The sequence below is a fragment of the Prunus mume genome, linkage group LG5 (genome assembly GCF_029339155.1).
Source record: "Prunus mume cultivar Tortuosa linkage group LG5, ASM2933915v1, whole genome shotgun sequence".
NCBI classification, from domain to species: Eukaryota; Viridiplantae; Streptophyta; class Magnoliopsida; order Rosales; family Rosaceae; genus Prunus; species Prunus mume.
In genome coordinates, this window is record NC_142702.1 from 28,450,942 (window position 1) to 28,468,303 (window position 17,362).

Genomic DNA, 17,362 nt, shown 5'->3' on the forward strand with positions numbered 1-17,362 from the left:
CTCATGTTTCAGCTCTTCACGAGCAAAACAGAGACTAGAAAAAGAAAAGGAAAATAAAAAAGAAAGCTGTGGAGAGAGAGAGAGAGAGATAATAGAATAGAGGGAGAGACAGCATCAGCACGTCCAGTGTCACCCACGTGTCTCCTCGAGAATCGCCAAGAGTTGAGACCCTCACGAGATTCTGGTCTCCGCCCCATCGCCTCGATTCACCACCCCAACCAAGCCCAACAAAACCACTACAACAAAACTCAACTCAACTCGCTCACTAACTCAGTCCGTCCTCAGTGAAGCTCTCTCCTTCTCTCTCTCTCTCTCTCTCTCTCTCTCTGAGAACTGCTCTGCGAGTCCGTGGGAGGCAACCAGTCGCATCTCCACACGAACATTCCTCGCCGGCTCTAGAACCCTCTAGAAGACCCCCTTCTCTGTTGACTTTCTGCTTCCCAGAATCAGATGGCTCCGCTTCGTTGCATTCTCTTCCTCGCTGCACTCTGTTCTCTGATTCCTGCTCTTCACGCTAGCGCTGGCGATGCTGATCCGATTTACAAGTATGCCTTTTTCTCACATGTTTCTGTTTAATTTTAAAACTAATTTACTGATTGGAATTTCCCTTTCGTTGTCTTTGAGTCTTCCCGAGTTCGTATCAGTAGTATTTGATTTCTTTATCCTATAATAATCGAACTCACTGAGTTAAGTATTTGAGTTCGATAGAATGCTCTCGCTGTTTGACGGATAAGCTAGGTTTTAGTTATAATCCGATAAAGTCTTCATCTTTTAGAGGTCGAAAACTCCAAAATCTGGAAAAGGTTTCGTATTTCCGTACAACGATTGGTGTCTTTGTACATGTGATGTTTTTGTTACTTTATGACGATAATGATGAAAATTCTACAATCATTTAATGCTAGGAAAAAAATTTAATTTTTTTAATGAAGATTAGTGACCTATTATTATCAGTAATTGGCATGCTCTGGTATTTATTCGAAGGAAAAAAGATAAAAGTGTTGTGTCAGGAATTATATGCCAGGAACATAGAGTAAATTTGTTCTGCTATTTGATGTGATTTCATGAGTACAAAATTTATATCTACAGGATTTCGTTTGTCCTGTTCTCTTTCTCGTGGCTGTTAGAATAATATTCATTATGATTTTGATGGGGCTTTCAGGTCTTGTGTGGTGCAGTGTGAAAAATCTGGATGTGTAGGAGAGAAATGCTTTCAACACTGTAAATTTTCATCTGATGGAAAACCTATTGATGGTCCATGGTACATGCAAGAACCGCTTTATTTGCGCTGGAAACAATGGGACTGCCGCAGTGACTGCAGGTACCACTGCATGCTTGCTAGGGAGGAAGAGAGAGAGAAACTTGGTGATAAGCCTGTCAAGTATCATGGAAAATGGCCATTTCAGCGTGTTTATGGCATCCAGGTTTTTCTCTCGTTATTCATCTGATTTAGCTATTTTTACTTGTGTATATGATGGTCTAATCATTTTGAATGAACTTGCTCATGTTTTCATGTTCATAGGAACCTGTTGCTGTTGCTCTTTCTGCTCTCAATCTTGCCATGCAGTTTCATGGTTGGATATCTTTTTTCATCCTTGTATACTACAAATTGCCTTTGAATCCAAATAAGAGGACTTACTACGAATATACGGGCGTGTGGCACATCTATGGGATCTTATCAATGAACTCTAGGTTTTGGAGTGGTGTATTTCACAGCCGGTAAGTGGTTTTGAATTCCTTTACATCAAGAATGATTTCAACTTTTGGCCAAAAGAATATTGGTAGACCTTCTGTTTTCTGTCTTGACTTGATACATTGCAACAGAAAAACTATGTTATAACTTATAGTACTGATACACGATTAATGCAGTGATTGTGCCTAGTGGGAGGAAGAACACAATTTTGATATGTTCATGTTAAACGTAATGTTAATTATTTTCAGACAGTTTTTAACCTTTTTTTTATGTACAATGTAGAGATGTGGAGTTAACAGAGAAGCTAGATATTTCTTCTGCTGTAGCACTACTTGGATTCTCACTCATTCTAGCATTACTTCGAGCTTTTAATGTGAGAGATGAGGCTGCCAGGGTCATGGTTTCTGCTCCGCTGATTGCATTCGTGACCACACACATACTATACCTGAACTTCTATAAACTTGATTATGGTAATACATTTGCCAAAAACCTCCATTCATTGAATGACAAACCATAGTTTTTGTTGCTTTTAGTTCACTACTTGCTGTGGCATAGTAGTGGACTCAATCCTTGGACAATGAGCTTATACAAGTTTTGCAGGTTTGAACATGAAAGTGTGCATGGCCATGGGCATTGCTCAGCTTCTTACATGGGCAGTTTGGGCTGGTGTTACTCGACATCCGTCACGCTGGAAGTTGTGGGTGGTGGTGGCAGGAGGAGGCCTTGCCATGGTCTTCGAGATATATGACTTCCCACCTTACCGGGGTTATATAGATGCGCTAGCTCTCTGGAATGCAATCAACATACCTCTTACATACCTTTGGTGGAGTTTTGTCAGGGATGATGCTGAGTTTATGACATCGGCCCTCCTGAAGAAAGCAAAGTAGCAGTTCTGGACCTAAAGCATGAGTGATCAAATGGTGCAATATATCAAAGTACATGACGTGCGCACCGCTGTTAATTTATGAAGGTTCTCTTTTTTCTCATGTGTAATGCGTTTCTTCTTCGAAATGCTTACCATGATGTGGTTCCCTTCGTTTTTTGCATTTCATTGGTAATCCAATTGTTTCCACTGTATATGTGGGATGGGATCCAGATTTCCAGGTCTGTGTTGGTGCTTTTTTTTTTTCCCTGGAAAATCTCAGTTCGCATATGTAAGAATCAAATAACCAAGTTACTGTATTTTGCTGTAAATCTTTTGTGGAATACCATTTAGCATGTTGTCTTTATATGTAGTTGTGGCATATAAGTTTTTATGCAGAAAGGGTCACAATGATGGGGTTTATTCTGCCAAAACATTACATGCAATTCGGATATTAATCTTTGTAATATTAAATGCAATGGCCGAAAGTCTAACCAAAAAGGTAACATGGGGAAAATTCAATTTTTGTAATATCGTTTTTTTCAATCAAGCAAATTCAATGTCGATGAATTATTTATTTTATGGTGTCCAATATTCATATTCATTTTTCTTTCTTTTTTAACCTCGTGGTGTAGCCTGTAGGGTATGATGGCCATAACTGACGTTTCATAGACTCGGTGTATATTTTAAACTGGACGGGTTTCGGTAGGCATTCCGTTCCAAAACACATACTCGAAAATTTCCCGAAATTCGATGGCATGCTCAATTTTTATCTTTCATACTTGAGTCATTAAAGACAAAATTCTAAAAATCTTTGACACTTAATTTGCCTTTTTTTTTATACATCAATTAAACAGTAATGGCATGTTTAGTCATCTGTAATCATATTAGGAGAAATTGAATTGAGATGAGTTGGATTGAGGAGTGTTAGATTTTAAATTTTTATTGAAGTTGTTTATTAAGGCCCCGTTTGGGATTGTTTTTTTCTCCAAAACCGGCTTCACTTAAAAGTTAAGCAATTTAAGGTGTTTGGTAAAAATAAAATATCTCGATTATTTTAAAAGAATGTTTTGTGTTGCTTTTCAAAGCTGCTTTCAAAAAAAATATAAATAACCCTTTAATGACTTTTTTTAATTCCCAAAATACCATCATTCATTTAAAAAAATAACACCACCTCCATCTCCACATCCAAATCTACCACCTCTACCACCACCGTTGCAGCCACCACCACCTCCTCATCCTCTTCCACCTCTACCACCAACACGACCTCCACCTCCACAACCGCCATCCCCACCACCACTCCTCTTTCAACTATCTTCACCTCCATATCTTTCACCACCTCCATTACCACCACATAATTAGCGCATAACACTTCAACATCATATCGATTTGAGTTATTATTCACAGTTACAACAGTTTTTAGATTACAATTTATCAAACAATTTTGGCACTGTTTTTTGTATTAACAACACTTTAAAATAATTATTTACCAAATATGGAGCTACTTTACTTCGTTTTTTTTTTATAGTAAATACCATGAGATGTCCCCACACCTGAAGGGTGAGATTAATCCCCTTTAGGGGTCGGCTTGCCCATGGCCACAAAATGCTTCCAACACAACGGGTTTCGAACCCCCTGCTATTGAGGCACTAGGTAGCTCGCGAGTTGGAGGTGACAGTTTGCCAACTGCTATGTTGCACGGACACTCCGAAATGCTGGAGTGTCGGAGTGTCGGACACGCCGACACGCCGACACGGCTCCGACACGCCTCCGACACGCCTTTGACACGATCAACGGCTCCGACACGGTCAAGACACGGCTCCGACACGGCAGGGACCAGATTGAAATTTTGAAAATAAAAGTAAGGGTCTAAACGTGATTTTTGAAACTTTAGTGGACTGATTTGAAATAGTTTTAAAAAAAGTGGAAAAATAAATTTTAAAATCTAAATGAATCTCACAAAAGTATCAGCCAACCTCTTCACTTCATTTCTTCCTTTGCAGCAGCTCCTCCTTTTCTCCAACTTTTGCAAAGGCGAGTCTTTTTGCAAATATTTTTCATTTGTTTTCAAATGCTTTTATTTATTTTTTCTATTTTCTTTTCTTATGTCCCTCCATAACAGTAGAAGAGTTGGACTTGGTGGTGAGGTGAAGATTCTTTTCTTCTGTTTTTTTGAAAAGAAACGCAACAATGACGATTCTTTTTTATGGTGTATTAATTATTATTTATGGATGATGAACAATGAGTTATTTGTTTTGTTTTATGGAATTATGTAACATTAAAGTATTGAGAATTAATTAAGCAAAAAAAAAAAAAGTATTGATAATTAATTATTATTTTAATTGCCGTGTCCTAGCTGTGTCCGTGTCCTAATTTTTTAAGAATTTCCGTGTCGCCGTGTCGCGTTCTCGTGTCCCCGTACCCGTGTCCGTGCAACATAGGCCAACTGCACCACACATTGTGGTTACAACTAATTATTTTCAAAGCATAGCACAACAACCCCAAATTGGCCCTTAACCATATGGAATTGGGGTATGAGCGATACTAAATTACTAATTATGACAATGTCCTCGTTGTTTGGTTAAAGTAGATGACAAATTTGAAATTTGAAATTGCATGATGATATAATGGGTACAAAAAAATGAATTCATAATGGATTAGTTATCATGTAATTAGAATATTACCTCCACCTAAGAATTGAATTCCTTCAAAATCAGAAATTCAATTCCAATTTTGCGTGGACCTCACTTACTTTTTAATTTTTATGTGAAAATAAGAAGGGAGATTAACTATTATACCCAATATAGGAGTCCAAATTATAAAAATACCATATATGAAATGGACTTTAGAAACACATCAAAAACTTATTTACAACATAACAAAGAGACTTTTAAATTCTTATAAATTACAAAGCTGCAATCAATTTTTTAAAATAAGCCCAACCCAAAAACCTCATAAAAAATCCAAAAATACTCAATAGGGTATCAAAGTAATTTAATAATAAAAAATAAATTCAATATAACCAGCTGTCATTTTTTGGGTTTGTTTATAGAAATTAAATGATGTAGGATTTATCTATATTATTAGTGCTAGGAATTAGTATATAACTAAATATCTCAAATAGAAATCCTTTCTAATTGGAATTCAATTCCTAATTTCAATTTTAATTCCTGGTCGGTAAACACACTGAAAAAGTAAAATTAAAATTAAATTAAAAAGGCCTTTAAAACAGGGTCCCAAACTGGTTATTTTTGGCCCAAATTGACAATTAAATTCCTTCAAAAGTGTTCTACTGTGACGTCTGGTAGAGGTGCTCGGGGCATTGTTGCATCAAATTTAAAGAAGACAGTGGCAGACAATTGCCAAACGCACATATATGCTTGGAACCCGCTTTAGGGTTTTAGCGAAGCCGCAATCCGTTTACCACCTCATCAGCAACCCGATCAAACTTGCAGCGCCAAGCCTCTTCCGTCATTTTCACATTAAGACTCCTCTTCAATCTTCTCCGGCCAACAAAGCTGCGGTATGTAAACGCTCCATCAAACCCCACAGTTCAAGCGTTCCTCGCTTCCTCATTTTGTACTCTATGTGTGTATATGAATGGATAGTTGACAGTGTTTGAAACAAGGAATGGCTTACGATTGTTCAATTGTATTTCTTGAATGCCACAGATGGACGGTGGACATGAAGACCCAGAGAAGAAAAAGAAGAAGGAAGAAAAGGTTCTCTTATGAAAGATTGCTTCTTGTAAATTTGGGCTGAGATTTCTATGTTTCGTGAACTATTTGTTTGCCGAAGAAAATTAATTTTATTGTTTTGTTCTTTTGGCAGGCAAGAGAGAAAGAATTGAAAAAGCAAAAAGCATTAGAGAAAGCTGCCAAGCTTCAGGTAATGATGGTTAATGTATTTTGGTTTAATTTTAGATTAAATTTCTGTTTTCTCAATCACAGTTTTTTGTGCTGTGTGATGTGTGCTGTCGCAACGTTGTAGACTGTCATTGCCTCAGATAATGCTATGATGTTACTTATTTTTATTTTAAAAAAAATTATTTGGTTTTAGGCGCAACAAGCATCCAGTTCTTCTAAGAAGAGTGAAAAGAAGAAGGTAAAGCGTTCCAATGAGGAAGAGGATAATCCAGAGGACTTCATCGACCCAGAGACTCCAATGGGCGAGAAGAAACGGATGTCTAGTCAAATGGCGAAAGGGTACAGCCCAAGTGCTGTAGAGAAGTCGTGAGTGTGATGTTTGCTTTTCATCATTACTCTCATCAATTTCACTTCTATTTTCTCCATAATGTATATGCTTTCTGATTTAGGTGGTATGAATGGTGGGAGAAAACGGGGTTCTTTGTGGCAGATGCTAACAGCTCCAAACCTCCATTTGTCATTGTGAGTGTCACATTTGCTCCATCAAACTTGTTCTTGGGTTTGCATTGATTTGGTTGCCAAAAAAAAAAAACCGGTTTTCACATATATGACAGGTTTTGCCACCTCCCAATGTGACTGGTGCCCTTCATATTGGACATGCTCTTACTGCTGCTATTGAGGTAACATCCTTACATATATTCCTGAAATTGTGTTATTCATTGGTGGCTTCCTAAGTTTGTTTTAAAAAAATTAATCAAAGTTTTATTTTATGTGATATTGTTATATGCAGGACACTATAATTCGTTGGCGGAGAATGTCTGGATACAATACCTTGTGGGTGCCTGGAATGGACCATGCCGGGATAGCAACACAGGTTGTGTTCTTTTTCTTTTAACAATTGTTGAATATTAACTGTAGTTACCCTCATCATCTCCACCATACATATGCACGTATATACATTGAGTCTAGATTATTTTAATTTCATATGTTGACGTATATACATTGAGTCTAGATTATGTTCATTTCATATGTTGTTTGTTTTCAGGCTATAACATTATGTGCTATTTATAGGTTGTTGTAGAAAAGATGCTAATGCGCGAAAGCCAGTTAACCAGGCATGATATTGGCAGAGAGAAATTTGTGTCTGAAGTGAGTTTGAACTGAAACTTGCTAGAATTAGGTCCATGAATAAATATGATGTTCTAAAGTTAACGATCCATTCATACTTATTCACACTGTTGGCTGGCTATCTTGGTTGTGAAAGGTTTGGAATTGGAAAAATAAGTATGGTGGCACCATTTTACAGCAGCTCCGCCGTCTCGGGGCTTCTTTGGATTGGTCCCGTGAGGTAAGGGTTTGAGTTTCCTGGAGCTTGGTTTGGAGCAAAATGTTGTCTTGTTAAATTGCATCTTCTGTTTATTAGACCTAGTCATGAAGATCTCTCTCTTTCTTACATGTATATATTAATTATTTCTTTCATTTTGCCTATTTTTTTTCTTCTTCTTAATTTTAGTGCTTTACAATGGATGAGAAAAGATCAAAGGCTGTGACTGAGGCTTTTGTAAGGCTTCATGGGCAAGGGCTTATCTACAGGTATGCGTTTATCCCAATATTGAACTGCTTCTTTGATTATTTTGAGTTTTTGAGCTCAGAGCACTATGGTATAAACTTATAAGCTTCCTTGCTAAATACGATTTATGTGATAGGTTTGAGAAAAAGTTAATTTGCTAAGTTCAGTAGGAGAAGATACAACTGTGCTGTTCTAGGTTTAACATTATATGATGGTGGAATCTAGCTTTATTTTTCTGTTTCTTGTTTGATTTCATACCTATACATATTATTTATTTATTTCGTCAGCTGGTATAAGGATTGGGTGATAATAGTAACCAGCAATCTACCTCATCAGTCATCCGCACCCATAATTTCCCCCTCTTGTCTATGTTCCTTTTATTCACCTTAGTTAGGACACTTTCCGGATTTTTCTTTACAGGGATAATCGCCTAGTGAATTGGGATTGTGTCTTGCGGACAGCAATATCTGAAATTGAGGTTAGCCTTCTCCTTTCAGTGTAATACTAATTAATATTTTCAGCATTTATTGAATTTCTTTGGTGTGTGTAGGTGGACTATATTGATATAAAAGAAAGGACATTTCTAAAGGTCCCTGGGTACGAGAACCCTATTGAATTTGGGGTTCTAACTTCATTTGCCTACCCTCTGGAAGAAGATTTGGGTGAGATTATTGTGGCCACAACTAGAGTGGAAACTATGCTTGGTGATACAGCTATTGCTGTACATCCTGGTGATGAAAGGTATCAGCATCTTCATGGAAAGCATGCCATTCATCCTTTCAATGGAAGAAGGATTCGTATAATATGTGATGCGATTCTCGTTGACCCAGAGTTCGGGACTGGTGCTGTAAAGGTAAAGTTTAATGGATAAGTTGTGTGCTCACATTAAAGTTTATTTTTCTGGTTTATGTTTCAGGTTAAAAATATCTTTGATCTCTCTCTCTCTTTTGCCTCCTGCAGATTACCCCGGCTCATGATCCGAATGATTTTGATGTTGGAAAGCGCCATAATCTTGAGTTTATCAACATCTTTACTGATGATGGAAAAATAAACCAGGATGGTGGAGAATTTGCAGGGATGCCACGTTTCAAAGCCCGAGAGGCGGTGACTGAAGCACTAAAGAAGAAGGTATCTATGTACAGTACTACATATATGTGTAACTTATATATCAACACTGATTAAGAAAGACACTTATGTTCATTAACGTACCATGTCATTGAATCTATGCGGCTGTTAAATGCTCATGCAAGAGACAGTATATTTGTTGTTGGTGGTGACCTCCTGAGCTGACTCCCAATGCTATTCAAGTAGCACCTCTAACACTATCACTGACTCTCTCCTCCCACACTTCTTTAATATTCTTTTCAACTTAATGCTCATTCAAACAATGAATTTCAAAATGGAATTTTTTGCATTCCCTTCATTCCAAACACTCAATACAATTTGACATAATCGCTTGTAATTGTGTAACTTGTCAACATCACCAGTTTTGCATTGCATGTGCATCAACCTTCCTTGTGTTGGAGGTACTGTCTATTTGTATCCATTTCTCTGTGGTTTATGGATGTTTCAGTGACCTTATTCTCTGTGCATTTAGGGCCTCTTTAAAGAAGCTAAGGCCAATGAGATGCGCCTTGGAATTTGCTCTAGAAGCCAAGATGTTGTGGAGCCCATGATTAAACCCCAATGGTATGTGAAATGCACTGGTATGGGAAAAGAAGCCCTTGATGCTGCTATAGATGAAAAAAAGAAGCTTGAGATCATCCCGACACAGTATACTGCTAATTGGAAGAGGTGCTCTTTTTTCATTCTTTACCTTCATGTTTGAAATTTCTAGCGTATGCATTGTAAGTAATAATAAGATCATAATTCCAGGAGGTAAGTTCTATTTTCGAGCATTTCCAAGAACAGAAGTTCAGGTTTTGAACAAGATTTTAGTGGATGGGAAATCTAGTGGTTATCCTTGTATCTTGGCAATTTACTTAACCGGCTCTCCATTGTATGAAAAGTCTGTTGCCATGTACTGCTACCAGTTTGTAAAAAGTGCATCAATTTTATTTACGGAAACGGGAAAGTACATGAAAATTCTTTTCGGGATTTTTCTAGCTCTGGTTTTAATCTGCTTGTTTGGCAAACTATTCTTCTACATGACTTCACTTTTCTTCTTTCAAACTTTATTTTGTTTATCTAGTATTTATTACTGCTAAATGTATTCAAACTACTTGTTTGGAATTTTTTTTGTTTTGCGTGTTGCCTGGTTCTTTTGATCTTTGATTATCAACCTTTTATCGATCCCCTTCCCTTGTTTGACTGCTTTTAGGTAACATAGATAGCTGGTTCACTTTGTCTGTATTAGTTCCTTCTCTTTATATATACTCTTATCAGTTTATACGAACGAAAAGGTTGAAAGTTGTACTTAGTTCTTGTCTCAATTATCACAGATGGCTTGAGAACATTCGTGATTGGTGCGTCTCAAGGCAACTCTGGTGGGGCCACCGTGTTCCTGCATGGTACATAGTATGTGAGGGTGATAATCCGGACAATTTTGGTGCATCATATGAGCGGTGGGTGGTTTCAAGAAACGAGGACGAGGCCCAAGCACAGGCTAGTAAAAAATATGACGGGAAGTTTCAATTAATTCAGGATCCTGATGTGCTGGATACATGGTTTTCTTCTGGTCTCTTCCCCCTGTCTGTGTTGGGCTGGCCGGATGATACAGAAGATCTGAAGGCATTTTATCCTACTTCAGTTCTTGAAACTGGGCATGACATTCTCTTTTTCTGGGTTGCTCGCATGGTGATGCTTGGAATTACATTGGGTGGTGACGTACCTTTTACAAAGGTGGGTAAGAATTTTACATTATAGATTTACATTGGGTGGCAACGTACCTTTTGCCGAAAGTATAATTTACCAGTTGCCTGACTTTTAAATGTAATAGCATATTTTACTTCAGGACACAGAGTGTTTTTCTGGTAAAAGTTTGAAGGAAATGAAATTTTGTGGAATCTTACTGCATTGTTATTTTGAGATTCCAAATGTTACATGTCCATATTATATTAGCTTGTTAGGATGTCCAGTGGGTGTTTGTTAGAGACACGTGACTTTAATCTACCATTTTAATGTTTGCAAGATGGTTGTGAACACACAATTGAAGGATGTATGCACGTTCTGCTATGTATATCTTCCTGTGATGATTTGTATATTATAGTTTTGAGTACTGAAGTGACGGGTGGAATTTGGTTTTTCTTCAGGTATATTTGCACCCAATGGTTCGTGATGCACATGGGCGTAAAATGTCAAAATCCTTGGGGAATGTCATTGATCCACTTGAAGTAATAAATGGTATTTCCCTTGAAGACCTACACAAGAGGCTTTTGGAGGGGAATTTGGACCCCAAGGAATTAGCTGTTGCCAAAGAAGGGCAAGTAAAGGACTTTCCTAAGGGTATTGAAGAATGTGGAGCAGATGCTCTACGTTTTGCTCTTGTCTCTTACACTGCTCAGGTTTAGGCTTCTATCTGTTTTTTTTTTGCAGGTAACGGTTTTCTTCCATGGATCTTAGTAATATATCTGATTTTCTCGTCTTGTCTTTTCAGTCTGATAAGATAAATCTGGACATCCAAAGGGTCGTGGGTTATCGTCAATGGTGTAATAAATTGTGGAATGCAGTGCGATTTGCCATGAGCAGGCTTGGAGATGATTATGTTCCGCCCTCGGATGTAAATCCAGATGTGCTTCCTTTTAGTTGCCAGTGGATTCTCTCAGTACTAAATAAAGTCATATCCAAAACTGTTTTGTCACTGGAATTGTACGAGTTCTCAGATGCAGCCACTTCAGTGTATGCTTGGTGGCAGTACCAGTTGTGCGATGTTTTTATTGAAGCTATCAAGCCTTACTTCTCTGGTAACGATCCAAAGTTTGAGTCTGAAAGGGGTTTTGCACAAGCCACACTATGGTTATGTCTTGACAATGGGCTGCGGTTGCTTCATCCATTTATGCCATTCGTCACAGAAGAACTGTGGCAGCGGCTTCCATCACCAAGGGATCACAAGAGGCCAACATCAATTGTGATATCCGAATATCCATCCACTGTAGAGGTTAGTTTGGTCCTATAATAAAAGAGAAAGCCACTCCTGGATAAACCATTAGGTAAATAGCTAGTTTCTGTCAGTAGGTGGATACAGAGTGTGTCTGGTTACTTAATGGGGTTCTTGTTAGCAAAACACAGTTATGTTATCCTGAATCCCTGATGATATCAGATAACAGTGGACAGAAATCATTGGTTGATTTTACAGAGCCCATTATTCATGACCCTGCATGTCTTGTCCCTCATTCATACTTATCATGTTTTTCTTTAAGTTCTTGCCCTTATCGGTTTTTTACCGTATGTCGTAGTTTAATAATTGGGAATTGCTTAAGTACTTTGTCTTCAAAATGAAATATGGTGATGGTGATCAGCCTAAAAATAGAGGCAATTGCTCTTCTTAGGTCATAAAGGATTACTCAGAGGAATGGTGGTTTTCATGCATTACCTTGTACCTTTGAAATAAGTTGCTGGAACAATTGTTTGGCTGTTGACCCTAACCTAGTATGCGTGTCTTTCTATCTTCTTATTCTTCCAGCGCTGGACAAATGAAAGGGTGGAATCAGAGATGAACCTTGTAGATTCTGTTGTGAAATCTCTCCGTTCACTTGCAAAAGAAAGTCGTGAAAGGTATATCTTGCTCGTGCAGTGTGATGTCTTTTGATTTCTAATGTAGTGAATTGATTTAGCTATAGTTTCTCATCCAATATGTATTGTTTCTTTTAGGCGGCCAGCTTTTGTGCTTTGTCGGACACCGTTAGATAGGGAAATACTATGCAGCCGTCAACTGGAGATTGAAACCCTGGCCAATCTGTCATCTTTGACAGTAAGTGCTTTGCTTATGAAAATCCGCCCTAGCATCATTCCTTTTTCTTTTGGTACTGAACAAATGAGGGCCTTAGTTGTTATGTGAATTTTGATCAATTTGTTCTGGGTACGGGAACCAAAAAAATTATCATAAGAAGGAAAGTGATTTCCTTTTGACTGCTTGTTATGATGTTTAGCTAAAGTTGTGTTTCACATAAATTTAGTAGACGTGTGGAACTTGGATGATTGTATTTTACGCATGATGTTCCCTATTACATCAAATTAAACTTGGCGTTCCAGTAGTTCATTAGATGTTTGGATGTGATCAAAATTCTTGCCCCTACAGGTAATCAATGAGAACGATGCTGCTCCAACTGGATGTGTGGTGTCTGTTGTAAATGAAAACCTTTCTGTCTATCTCAAGCTCCAAGGAAGTCGTTCTATAGAAGAAGACCTTGAAAAGATCCGGAAAAAGATGGAAGACATTACATTGTAAGCTCATCATCTAAATTAAATTACATGGGGACTGAAAGCTGAGATTACCAGTAATATAGTATCTGTAATGTATAATTTGATTCAGGTGAAACGCCTGCATGTTTTTGAGTTCTGACAGCTGATATTTATACCTAACAGGCAGCAGGAGAAGCTATCTAAGGCGATGAATGTAGCTGGTTACAAAGAAAAGGTCCCTGAGAAGATTCAAAAAGCCAATGCTGAAAAGCTCGACTCGCTTGAGAAGGAAAAATTGTCGCTGGAAGAAGCAAGCCAACACATGGAAGCACAGATATCTTCTGAGCAATGAACACGAGTGATTTTCAATTTTGTCCAGTGACTTCACTTACATGCAGAGACACCTTCAAGGAGAGAAAAGGAAACCCCAAAAGGACGAAATTTCGCGTTGCATTGTTGTTATATGTAATACATTTGGAGAATTAGACTACAAATTCTTATACAATAACACTGCAGAGATTTAATAACTTAAAAAATAGTGCCTTTTCTTCTCAATTATTTCATTACATCTTCCTGGTATACAATATGTTTGTCCCCGTACTAGTCAAAAAGTTACAGGTACGGACCAAAAGGGAGTACAAAATTTAACAATTTCTCACAATACTTCTTTTTACGTTGTAGACTGAAACTAAACTATTAAGTAAATTAAATGGAATAACTCCACAGTGGCACGTCAGCATAAAATTCCACGTCATCATCATCCTCGGTGTAAAGAGGTGGAGACAACAGCATCCCTTCGGCCATATTTGCGAGGAGTCCTGGCATCCCAAAAACAGCCTCCTCATCCATATAAAACACTTGTTCCGATGCTGACGCGCATTCTGACGGGGCCACCGCCGAAGCTCCAGAAACCTCATCCGACCCCTCCGCAGGTGGCCGAAACGCCTCAGCAGCCTCGGAAGCTGTGGTTTGAATATCCTTGGCGTTGGCTGAAGCCGGTACAGGCAGCCGCCACGCGGAGTCGGCAAAGTTCAAGCAAGCAGACCGACCTCTGAGCGCGATGGCCGCCACGTCATGAGCGCGCGCTGCCATTTCGGCGGTGGGGAAAGTCCCTAGCCAAATCCTGGTCTTCTTGTTGGGCTCCCGCACCTCGCTAACCCACTTCCCGGAGTTCCTTCTCCTGACACCACGGTACACGGGGTGCCGAGTCTCCTTGAACTTCTTCCGACCGGCCCGCTTCTTGGGATAAGTGGACGCCAGAAGGACCTCGTCGTCCGAAAAGTTCATGGATAGAGGGCGAGCACTGCTGTTATCGGAAGCGGACGAAGATTCCGGTACCTCGGAGGAGGCGCCGCAAGGTTGTGGGTCGACGTACTAGTATTAGTAGAGAGCTTTCTGAAAAGTCGCAGAGATGTTGAAATGGAAATTATGGAAAGGTGGATTTTGTAGTTAGAAACTTAGTACTGAAAAAGCAGTGTGATTGATTGTTGGTTTGGTTGTGTACTTTTTTTATGGTTGATTCGGTATAGATAGATAGATAGATATATATATTTGGAAGGGTTATGTGCAGTATAGGTGACTTGGCATATCAAAAACGCGAACACGGAGTTAGGTGGTGATAAGGAGCCAGGCTGGGTTTAGTATAACAAACAGCTGTGGTTTTGTCCCCCCTCAACTTGTGTTGTGCTTGTTTTATTTGTGTGTGCCAAGTGTGTGGGTTTTCAGTTTTGAACTTTTGACTGATATATTATATTCAATATAAGTGAATCAATGAATCTTGGGCTCCTCTGCTACTGTGCTGTCAGTCAGAGTCAAAGGGTCGGTCTCACTCCTCTTTTATCCGTTTCTATTCATACCTGTTGCACTTGAGGGAGACAGATTACTCGCCGATTATTTCTAATTATATTTCCTACACTATTTTTGTGGTTTAGAATTCAATCTCTTTATTTTTTGGTTGCCAATAACATAAGTTTGTTTGTTTTATTTAAATTTGACGAGCCTTTGAATTTATTCTAGTTAATTGTAACTCCTCTTTTTTTTTTTCAATAAAATTCTATTGTCTTTCTTATTACAAAAATATATATATATATGTATGTACAAAGGGAAATAAATAATTAAATAGACCAAAATAAGAATCTGTCTCTAAATAAGAAGTCCAATCCAAGCAAGCAGAGAGGGGTGGTTCCCAGGAAGCTGCTAGCTAGTGGGGGAAGGGGAAGGCGGTGGTGACGTGGCCAGAAGTACAAGCAAGATACCTTTAGATATGAAGGTTAACTGAAGTTTGCTTTTCGTTGGATTTCATGATCACACAAGGAATCCAGTGGATTTCCCGCGTAAACGCGTGGACCACGTGGGCTATTAGTAAATGAACATCTGGGCCGCCCCCAGATTTTCTTAAACTAAAATGTGGATGAAGCATAACCTTATCCTTGGGCCCCCCCCTCTCCTCCTTCGAGTTGGTTTCAAATTGAATGAGTCAGTCTGGCTCCGGAAGCAGGAAGCAGGAAGCAGGAGAGAGGAAAGTGAAGGTGTCAATGTCTTGGGGTCTCTGGAAAGTGCCACGAGCCCAATTATTTAGGCTTCTCCATTCAAATTGGACTTGGTAAACTATTATTATTATTACAGTAATAATAATAATAATAATATATAATTGTTCCTTCATCTATAAGATATGGCTTCTTGGGGCAACGAACAGTATGGCGTCTTGTTGTTGTTGTTGTTGTTGTTGTTCGATAAGGACATGAAACACGATTGGGCCGTTCAAGTTTCTAGATATATATGGATAAAGAGGACCTACGTACCTACATAGTCAAAGGGTTGGCTGGACTTGCACTTGGACTTGGAATTGGAAGTTTCATGCATGCTTGGTGGTTTTGTAGATTACTAGAAACTTGACCAAGGAATTAGCATAGGGTCTGGATAAAATTAGTTACCTACTGAGTCCTACGCTTTAGCTAAGTTGAAATGCATTGTTGACCATTTTACCCCAAGTTACCTAATATGAGATACTTTATTGACTAGCATTTAGTCTAGTGACATTTTTCTTTAATTTTAGTTGGAAGATGTCACAAGTTCAACTCACATTGATCACGATGATCATATATATTTGTGATGAGTTCGATACTTAATTGTGCTTCCCATTGTGGTGGCGTAGCTTTGTTTTGTGGCGGTTTTGTATATTGAAAGAACACGCCCAACTCCCAGCGCCGTTTCATCCCTTTTGGGGGAGGAGGCCTTGTCCCCTCCACCTTCCCTACCATCCCTGATTTGCTTCTCTCTCTCTTTCGAGGTTCCTCTAAATGTATATGGGTACCCCCATTTTGCTGAGTCTGAATCTCTCTCCTTGTGAGGAGATGGTGATATGCTCGAGCTTTAATGCTCGTTTCTGGGGCTTTATGCCTCCTTTCTGGTTTACTTCCCCAGATCTCCCCCACTCCAATCCTTTCGCCATTGTTCATTGGCTGCCCTCCGATCGGTTCATTCTTTCCTCCTCTAGGTGTACAAGTGTTTATGGCTCTAGTGGAGTTGGAGATTCTCATGCTGACCATTACTCATACCCCCTCTCTCCCCGCTCGATTTGGTTTCATCTATTGGCTACTGCAGCAATCCCGCAAAGCGAGAAATCTCGTACATCGTGGAATTTGTGTAGAGCTACGGCATCGCTACGGCTCGGATGCTTGCACCACCTCTTTCCATTCTCATGGTCCTGTTTCCCTTGCCTTGGGGTTGCTATTATAGTGGTTGGCTTATGATGGCTGATTTGTGGTGGATTAGTCTTTCATTTGAGTTTGATGTTGTTTTGCTTACTGGGTTCTTTTGCCCCTTTTAATCCAGTTTGCTTTGTCTTTTTTAAGTTTTTTTATCTGATGATATCATTATTTGGGACAATCTGTTTGTTCATGTTTATATGACATTGCAGATTAATTAGTTTCTCTAACTTCTTTACTGGGTTGCTCTATTTGTTGTTATAGTGCCCTCCCTGTTTTGGGTGAGGCTTTGAAATGAAGTTCATCTTCCGACCAAAAAAAAGATTT

The 17,362-nt window shown here is 38.9% G+C and overlaps 3 protein-coding genes across 4 annotated transcripts in view; 2 read left to right on the plus strand and 1 right to left on the minus strand.

The window, feature by feature from the left end:
- LOC103333259 (valine--tRNA ligase, mitochondrial 1-like) overlaps nt 1-13,883 on the plus strand; it is an 82,868-nt gene extending 68,985 nt beyond the window's left edge. Inside the window, exons 1-21 of one of the 2 annotated variants that reach the window (XM_008236076.2) lie at nt 5,804-6,075; nt 6,224-6,274; nt 6,384-6,440; nt 6,612-6,784; nt 6,868-6,940; nt 7,033-7,098; nt 7,209-7,292; nt 7,490-7,567; nt 7,683-7,766; nt 7,932-8,011; nt 8,409-8,466; nt 8,539-8,841; nt 8,949-9,116; nt 9,586-9,782; nt 10,430-10,829; nt 11,240-11,491; nt 11,584-12,084; nt 12,610-12,701; nt 12,798-12,897; nt 13,225-13,370; nt 13,512-13,883. In XM_008236076.2, coding sequence (XP_008234298.2) covers nt 5,929-6,075; nt 6,224-6,274; nt 6,384-6,440; nt 6,612-6,784; nt 6,868-6,940; nt 7,033-7,098; nt 7,209-7,292; nt 7,490-7,567; nt 7,683-7,766; nt 7,932-8,011; nt 8,409-8,466; nt 8,539-8,841; nt 8,949-9,116; nt 9,586-9,782; nt 10,430-10,829; nt 11,240-11,491; nt 11,584-12,084; nt 12,610-12,701; nt 12,798-12,897; nt 13,225-13,370; nt 13,512-13,680 — 3,279 coding nt within the window. In that variant the 5' untranslated portion in view covers nt 5,804-5,928 and the 3' untranslated portion in view covers nt 13,681-13,883. Of the gene's footprint in view, nt 1-5,803; nt 6,076-6,223; nt 6,275-6,383; nt 6,441-6,611; nt 6,785-6,867; nt 6,941-7,032; nt 7,099-7,208; nt 7,293-7,489; nt 7,568-7,682; nt 7,767-7,931; nt 8,012-8,408; nt 8,467-8,538; nt 8,842-8,948; nt 9,117-9,585; nt 9,783-10,429; nt 10,830-11,239; nt 11,492-11,583; nt 12,085-12,609; nt 12,702-12,797; nt 12,898-13,224; nt 13,371-13,511 lie in introns of those variants that run through there. The other variant, XM_089053366.1, reaches the window with a different exon arrangement.
- On the plus strand, nt 70-2,919 carry LOC103333261 (uncharacterized). The gene is made up of 5 exons (XM_008236077.2): nt 70-545; nt 1,160-1,421; nt 1,520-1,716; nt 1,973-2,160; nt 2,291-2,919. Exons 1-5 carry the CDS (start codon nt 451-453, stop codon nt 2,575-2,577), a joined length of 1,029 nt encoding a protein of 342 aa, XP_008234299.1. The 5' UTR covers nt 70-450; the 3' UTR covers nt 2,578-2,919.
- Nucleotides 13,848-14,839, minus strand: LOC103333423 (dehydration-responsive element-binding protein 1B). Its single transcript, XM_008236252.2, has one exon. The coding sequence runs from the start codon at nt 14,613-14,615 to the stop codon at nt 14,034-14,036; it is 582 nt and encodes a 193-aa protein (XP_008234474.2). The 5' UTR covers nt 14,616-14,839; the 3' UTR covers nt 13,848-14,033.
- Nucleotides 14,840-17,362: the final 2,523 nt, after the last annotated feature.

Excerpts from the sequence above, each read along its gene's own strand:
- LOC103333261 (XM_008236077.2), top strand. The coding sequence starts at position 451 with ATGGCTCCGCTTCGTTGCATTCTCTTCCTCGCTGCACTCTGTTCTCTG. Across the intron at positions 546-1,159 it reads GATGCTGATCCGATTTACAA|GTCTTGTGTGGTGCAGTGTG; the intron begins GTATGCCTTTTT and ends TGGGGCTTTCAG. Across the intron at positions 2,161-2,290 it reads CTTCTATAAACTTGATTATG|GTTTGAACATGAAAGTGTGC; the intron begins GTAATACATTTG and ends CAAGTTTTGCAG.
- LOC103333423 (XM_008236252.2), bottom strand. The coding sequence starts at position 14,615 with ATGAACTTTTCGGACGACGAGGTCCTTCTGGCGTCCACTTATCCCAAG.